Raw genomic sequence first — 8081 nt, 5'->3', positions numbered from 1 at the left:
ATGTGTTTAAACCTGAAGTTAGCTGAAGTTGGACTTTATTCTGTTCTTATCATTGTACTATAATTTAAAGATCTAAGATACGCTTAAGGATTGTTCAAAGATTTAAAGTGCAAATTAAAATTAATCAAAAAGATTTTAAATAAAATTTTAAAACCTGCTGTTTAATAATCGAGTATTTAAAAAGAAGTTCTTTGCAAAAACCTGTGGGCAACACTTGCAATTATATGTCAATATGTTAAGACATAAAACAGTGATGCCATATACGTTTTCTTCCTTAAGCTAAACTTGGTTTTTGATACGGAACTTTTTAACATATAAAATTTTATAACTTTTAATGGGTTTAAGTAACAGGTAGCGCATTGCTAATTAAAATATTTAAAAAGAACCCAAAATTAGTCCATTCATTAGCTGTAAGTGATGTGGGTTGATTACATGTCACTTTTTCTTGTAAAGTGGACACCTCCATCTTTTTAAATATGTTAGACACTTTTTAACAAAAATTACTCGTATACCCACCATTTGTTTAACAATTAACAAAATAATGCAAGAATATTTTTTATTTACAGTTTTATCGATACAAGTTTTATTATTTTTTTTTTGTTGTTTTTCAAAATTTTATTACCAAATTTATATTATGGGGTCGGCGTATTTTTTTTAATGTCGCTCACTATACTAAATATTATAAATAAGCGCGCGTGTGTGTTTATATATGTATATATTAGTGTGTATTCAAATAATGCTTAAATTAAAAAATATATATATTTTATTTGCTTATTCAAGATCAGTTAAAGTTTTTTTCTAATAAATATTAAATTGTTTTGAAAATTAAAAGGAAAATTGAAAAAAACTTAAGGTTAAATAATAAAAATAAACAAAACAAATAAAATATTGAGGAAAATAAAAATATATAACGTTTTTTTGTAGAAATATACTTTAACTGACCTTGAACTTCCTCTGCACCTTAAATCTATGGTATTATATTAATAAAAAAAATGTTATATATTAATTTATTTTTTTCCTTCTTTTCGTAATCATAATTATCAATTTTATACAAATGTATGTATGTGTGTGTAAAGTTAGTGTATGTATAGAAAAATAAAATATATTAATTGATTAAATCATTAATAAAAAATGACTCATTGTAAGAATTATTAACTTTTTTGTTCATACACATATAGAAACAAGCAAAACAAACAAAAAAAATTACAAGTAGTTTGAAGTTTAAACAAAATTCTTTCGTTATCAGGTGAAAATTACTTTACTATAAACAATATAATAAAAAAAATAATAATAAACATACAAAATACCTTAAATAAAATATAACTGTATATAAAGTGTATAAATTTAGGTTCAATTTTTTGTTTAAGTGTAAATTAGTATTACAACAACATGTTAAGCTAAGCTTGCAATGCCAAAATTATAAGGCGAATCCATACAAGGTGAAAACAATGGCAAAATTCCGAAAAAAGTCAAATAAACTTATTAATTGTTAAAAAAAAGAAGTTTGACAGCTTTAGCTTAAAGAATTTGTTTTAATTTTAGATTTTGACAATCAACTGTATAAATTCACTTTAATCGAAAAAAACATCAACAATGTAAATAGTATGTGAATAGCGAAGAACAGTTATTTTCGGTTTGTTTACAAATATGAGATTGAACTGTGTAAAAAAAGTGTTTACAATATGGCAACGTGGTTAAAATATTGTTTGTGTCATTGTAATTTTATTATTATTTTTTTTTGCAAATATTGTTAAAATATTAAATAAACAAAAGACCATTTTAATTTCTTCTAACAAATACAATTATTTTACACTATTACTCACTACTACATGCATAACAAAATATATTTTGTTCATCATCTTCTGTTAAACAAAGTCGACGAAAAAAAAAGAGGCAAAACTACAATGGGGTCGTCGAGCGATGACGTCAATTGTGTAGGTAAAACAAACTATAAACGCTATATAAACAAAATAAAAACAAAACTTTCTCGTTTAAAGAAAAGTTTTGTTGTTTTTTAAATTAAATTTTAAATTTTTATTTAAAATTCCATAAATTAGTAATTTTTAAAGCTTCCTTAATTTAATTTGCATATAAAAACAAACAAAGTAAAAAAGAAAGATTTTTTTTACTAAAAATTTTTGCTTAAATTATTAACTTTTGGTAGTAATTTTAAAAATTAATAAAAAAGTTTATTTTAAAATTAAATGAAATTTCAAATTTGTATAAATTGTTTAATTCGGTTTACGATTAGGGTTCCATACTTGAAACAAAAAGTCGACTTTTTAATTTTTTTGTTATTTATCAAAAGTCGTGTATTAAACTTTTTGCAATTTATGGACTTTTGAAATATTTATAAATTTGAAATTTTCGTCTTTTCGCACTTATAAATATCGGCTTTTTGACTTTTTTTCGACTTGTAACTACAAAATCATTTATTCGACTTTTTTCTTACAAGTTAGCGAACTTTTCGACTTTTTTTTAGGATTATTTTTTGGTATTGATTTTTTATCTATTTACAGTTCACAGTAGGGTTCTATAGTTGAAACAAAAAGTGTAGGATTCGACTTTTTGCAATATATTAAAAGTCGCCTTTTTGAATTTCCTACATTTTGCAATTGCAACTTTACGACTTTTTTCTAATATTTTCGAACTTATTTTACACTTTTTCGTCTTTTAATTACGAAATTTATTCCAAAAGACAGTCGGTTGGTTTATCGCAATAGATTTCCATAGTTGAAACAAAATGTTTACATTTCAACTTTTTGCATTATATATAAAAAGTCGACTTTTCTACTTTTTGAATAGCAACTTAACGACTTTTTATACTATTTTCAGACATTTTCGACTTTTAATTACGGAATTTATTTCAAAAGACAGATGGTTTAGAATATAGAACCCTAGTTTACAATACAGTTCTATAGTTACCGCTCAAAGTCGACTTTTGCAATTTATGAAAAGTCGACTTAACAAGTTTTAGTCAAACTTTCGCCTTTTAAATTTTTTAAATTGCCGTCTTAACAGTTTTTTAATCAAGTCAAACTTAAACCTTAAAAATTCTTTAAAATTTTTATGAAATTTGTTTGAAAATTATGTGCAAAAAGTTAGAAAATGACAATTTTCACTTTAAAAGCCTAATAAGTGTTGTCAATAAAAATGTTTTTGTTTTTCTTTTTAGCGTGTTGTTAAAGGCTAATAATGTTATAGAAATATGGAAACTTAATTGCGGAAAAAACCAAAGTTTAAACATTGAATAAACTAAAATTACAATTTAGTTAAATTAAAATTCAATGACAACCACAAAGTATGCAAAATCGTTTCAAACGAAATACTAATTATATATAGAATAATAAAATTATACGCGATAATAATAAATGGCAAACGGTTAATCATAACTGATTACAATTAACTTTTTAAAGGTCATTATTATAATGAAAATTTATCAAAGTTCAAACATTTTAACTGATTTCCAATCGGGAAAATTAAATCTTTGGAATATATTGGGTCTTTAACAAGATAATTCATCTCAGATTTAACTGGAAATTTAACAAATTATATTGTATATAAATTAGTTACGGGTTTCTTTGAAATTTACACGAATTTTTTTAATAATTCTTTCATTAATTTTTGAAATCTCCTTAAAAAATGTTCGAATTTGTTTTACCTTTCCTGTTTACAACTTAAATGTTACATGTTTCTTTTTCGACGACATCGCCAACGTATTCCTAGTTCTATCTACTTTATCTTCTACTTTCAAACAAATCCTATGACCAATAACAAAATTTAAATCCTCCTCCTCCTCCTTTTCCGCCCTATGTTCTCAGAGAACATAGTTCTTTTGCTTCTCTGTGGGTAGAGTTTTATTGACAAACGATACAATGGCCGAGGCTGGTTGGTTAATGGCCAAATCACAGAATATATGACACTGATTATCCTTCGAACTGGCTGAACGTCTAGCCACAAAGGCAAATATGGTTTTCTTAAGAGAACCCACAACAGTAGTGTTATCGTTGCCATGCTCCTGCGTGGTCCACAGACGATGATCGGGATCAATGGCACAGTATGAAATAATATCGGCTGTATAGTGTTTACGGAAGAATTTCTTGCGTGTATTATCGGTTAGGGTAATGCCCTGTTGGGTGACTTTGAAATGGACCTCTGTGGGAGTGGGGGCAGCGGGTAGCGCATACATTTGACGTATAGCTTTGCGTATGGCTTCTTCGCCGGTTAGAGATTCGGTATCGCAAGAGAACAGCCATAATACATTGCAGGCTGCTCCCTGGGTTAAGAGTTGTTTTTGGGCTGGTGTATGCTCCACTAAGGGAGGCACCAGATCACGCTCGGGTATATGCAATAAACAAGGCAGGGCCAATTGGTTAATAGAATGTTCGTAAACCAAGGCCGAGAGGGAAGTGAAAACGGGTTCATTGGCACAACCCTTTAAACGTACACCACGGGTAGTGGGTTCTATAAGGAAGTGGCGCACCAATTCATCGGGTTTGCCAGTGCTGGTGGAGCCCGGGGGAGGCTGAGCCACACGCAAAACCAAACCATAGGCATTTTTATAAGTGGTAGAATCTCTGACAACAAAGGTGCCCGGTGCAGCATTGATGAGCAGAGAAATTGCTTCATCGCGTGACAAGTTTGGTTTGTACCAGAATTTCGAAGAATCTTTAGCAAATTTCACCAAATGAGCAGCCACTTCTTGAGGCTCACTATTGGCCATCGATAGACTAGAATTAAGGCGCGGTCTATAGTTGCTGCCATAGATAGTTTCCGAAGAATAGTTCTGCTCCACCAGATTAGCGGGCTGATAGACATGTTGCTGCGGCACATGTTGCTGATAGCTTCCATTGGTATGTTTGCTAAGAGTGGTTGTTTGTGAGTTATAACCATTGCTGCCAGCAGCACCACCAGCAAATGGTGTACGCGGCGTAACAGGAAACGCTGGGGTTTCGGGGCGTGCTGCCGATGGTGAGGGATAATCCGCCATACTCAAAGTTGTAGTTGATGTAGCAGTAATAGTTCCATTATTATTGTTATTGCCGCTGTGTCGATATGTTGGTGATGCTGCAGCTGTTGAGAGAGTTGATGATGTTGTTACCTTTTTCGTGCTAGTGGCATAAATAGGTGACGATTCTCTATCCGTCATTGTTTGACCAAGATTGGTGTGCTCATGACCATACATGTTGCCATTGCCATATGTGGCATAGTCTGTTGAACGTTGTGTACGTTGCAATGTTGTTGTTGTTTGCGATGCTGTAGTGGCCTCCAAAGGCTGCATCATCATATTTGAACGTTGCTTATTTGTGTTATTGCGTTCATCATAAGGCGTTGAATAAATGTCAATCATTGAGGTTGGACTTAAAGTTTCTCTGTTGTTGTTGTTATTGTTACTGTTGTTGGCATGTGTATTTGATGTTGTTGCTGTTGATGATGAACTAATTGTGTGATAATTACGTTCTACATACGGTGACGCCAATGGAATGTCGCGCGTTTGATACAACTGCTGCTGCTGCTGCTGCTGTTTGTGCAGCCCATACTGCTGCTGCAACCGGTGTTGACGTTGTGGTAAACTATCTATGGTATTGGTACGTCGCCTTAACATATCAACATTGTCAACCTCATCCTCATAGCGTTCATTCAAATTTAAATTGAATTCAATATCATAATTGTATTTGCTATTTTGACTCTGACTACGATTGGGTATCTGTGGCGGATACATGGAGGATGATGACGTCTTATTGCTTAGAGACGGCGGTAAAGTAGAGGGTAATTGTACCGAGCCGTTGGCAAAACGTCTGGGCGGTGGCACTGGCGAGACCTTGGGTGAACTGGACAAATCATATGTTGTGGTGGATGTGGTACGATATTCATTGAAAACCTTCTCACGTCGCTCACGTAGCAATTCATCAAAATCATGTCGAGCTGGTGTTTTTGCTAAGAGTATGTCACCAGCTCCACTGCTGCTGCCACCAACACCACCATTAGTATTAGTTGCACTACCGTACATTGTTTTGTGGCGGCCATAGTTATCGTTATTGTTGTTATTGCCATTTAAGCCAAACTTGTCAAAGTTGTTGTCTCCAATAAAGCTGCCGTTCTTGTTGTTGTTGCTGTTATTACCAAAACTGTAGTGGTAGGTATTTGCTATAGTGTTGGTTGTGGAACGCGTAGGTGATCTACTAATGTTGTTGCTGCTGCCATTGCTTAAAGTTTTACGTACCAGCAAAGGACTAGTAAGACGTGGTTGGGATTTTATCATACTGGCATCAGTTTCATCCGTTGTTTTTAATAAATTATTAAAACTATTATTAATATTGTTATTGTAACCACTTTGATTATTATATTTCACTGTTTGCGTACAACTTTCATTCATATACTTTTCACTATTATGATTATTTAAATCACCATAAAATTTTTGACGTTCACGATCGCGTTCATTTTGTTGTGTCAACAAATCAAAATTGACATCTTTTAAACCACTATTACCACTACCACTCCCATGTAATGCATTATTTTGTTGATTATTTGTGGTTTTACCGTAACCGTAATCCAAACCGAGTGCTGTATGCGAACGACCTGTAGAGTTTAAACCAAAATCGAAATCAAAATCGAAATCATATTCGTTACCGTTTTTATTATTATTGTTATTAGAATAATTACGTGACAACGTAGACGTCGACGAAGCGTTTATATGTGTAGGTCTCAATGGCGTTGATGTTTTACTAATCTGTCCGTAACTGAATGGCAGCGAATTTTCACGGGCGTGATATGGTATCGCACCATTACTATTGTTACTATTATTATTGTTATTTAGACTACTACTATAATTGTTATAATTTGTTGTATTAATTCCACTCAATTTATTTGTTTCGCCAGCAGCGAAATCATCGTAATGCGACCGCATAGTTCGCGAATATTTTCAAGACTGTCTGCCATATGCTCTGCTCACACAAAATTCTCCAATAACTTTCAGTTCAAAAAGTGCCATATATTCATGTATATAAATATTTGTATGTATATCGGTATGTCTATACTTATTTAGGTGTATCTCTAGCTATCAACAACACGTATCTATCTGTGTATCTGTGTCTTGCTTTGCTATACTATTCATTCATTTAGCCAAAGCTAAATTGTTGAGTACTATATGGATGGTTGGATAGTTGGTGAGTATAAAAATGTAAACATTTACGGGAGTGAGTATGAATATGAATATGTTTGGAGCGTATACTATCAACTATTTGCTAGTGAGTATCAATGTTTTGATTTTGAGAATGTCGCTCCACATAGATTTGTTTTCTTGTATCTCTCGTGTACAAAAACTAACAGTGGTGTAGTTGTTGGAAATTTGTGTTGGAACAATGATTGGGGAACTGTTTCCTAAACGGTCTTCGCATTGTGTTGATATTGACCAAGGCCGATAGGGAAGTAAATACCGTTTCATTGGCCTAACCCTTAAAACGTACTTCTCATTTATTAGGTCCTCGAATTTTCCGGTGGTGCTATAGCCCGGAAGATATTGAACAACTTAAGCATGTTTCTACGAAGTAGAATCTGTAAAAGCAGAACCAATGATCAGCCACTTCTTGGAACTCACCTAAGGCCATCTATAGAATGGAATTAACATGCTGTCTATAATTGTTACCAAAGATAGAGAATATTTTGTACAATATTTTGTAACAACTCATCTGGTTTACGGATGCAGTTAACGCCCGGAGGATATTTAACAACTTAAGCATTTTTCCAAGATATAGAATCTGTATCTGCAATCTGCCTGGAAAAGCATTGATTTAATTGTTGAGAAATTTGGTTTGTACAAAAATGTCCAAGAATGCTTAGCTAGTTTAATCCAATAAGCAGCCAATTCTTGGAGCTCACTCTCGGCCATCGATGGAATAGAATTAAGACACAGTCTATAGCTGGTATCATACATAGTTTCCATAGTTTTTGAGACTCCCTTAAAATATGATTATCAAAAAGATCTCATTAAATGTTTAGTCTAGATCTTCCATCATTTGGGAGTTAAACCCAAATGATCTTTTCCTCCTTTAATCCTTCATTGCTGTAGTTATCTGCATAAC

The 8081-nt window shown here is 32.4% G+C and overlaps 1 protein-coding gene across 1 annotated transcript; it reads right to left on the bottom strand.

Moving 5' to 3' along the window:
• Positions 1-552: 552 nt before the first annotated feature.
• LOC119612235 (tensin-1-like) lies at positions 553-6964 on the bottom strand. The gene is made up of 2 exons (XM_037967991.1): positions 6664-6964; positions 553-6579 (listed from the first exon to the last, which is right to left on the bottom strand). Exons 1-2 carry the CDS (start codon positions 6905-6907, stop codon positions 3818-3820), a joined length of 3006 nt encoding a protein of 1001 aa, XP_037823919.1. The 5' UTR covers positions 6908-6964; the 3' UTR covers positions 553-3817.
• Positions 6965-8081: the final 1117 nt, after the last annotated feature.

This window comes from Lucilia sericata, unplaced genomic scaffold (genome assembly GCF_015586225.1).
Source record: "Lucilia sericata isolate MDLA Ls3-8-SP2 unplaced genomic scaffold, ASM1558622v1 Contig001636F_arrow, whole genome shotgun sequence".
NCBI classification, from domain to species: Eukaryota; Metazoa; Arthropoda; class Insecta; order Diptera; family Calliphoridae; genus Lucilia; species Lucilia sericata.
Note: the sequence above shows the minus strand (reverse complement) of the source record. Positions and strands in the feature narration are given on the sequence as shown.

Coding starts and splice junctions, on each gene's coding strand:
- LOC119612235 (XM_037967991.1), bottom strand. CDS start 6,907: ATGCGGTCGCATTACGATGATTTCGCTGCTGGCGAAACAAATAAATTG. Junction 6,580..6,663: donor GTCGACGTCTACGTTGTCAC/GTAATTATTCTA, acceptor TAAACTCTACAG/GTCGTTCGCATACAGCACTC.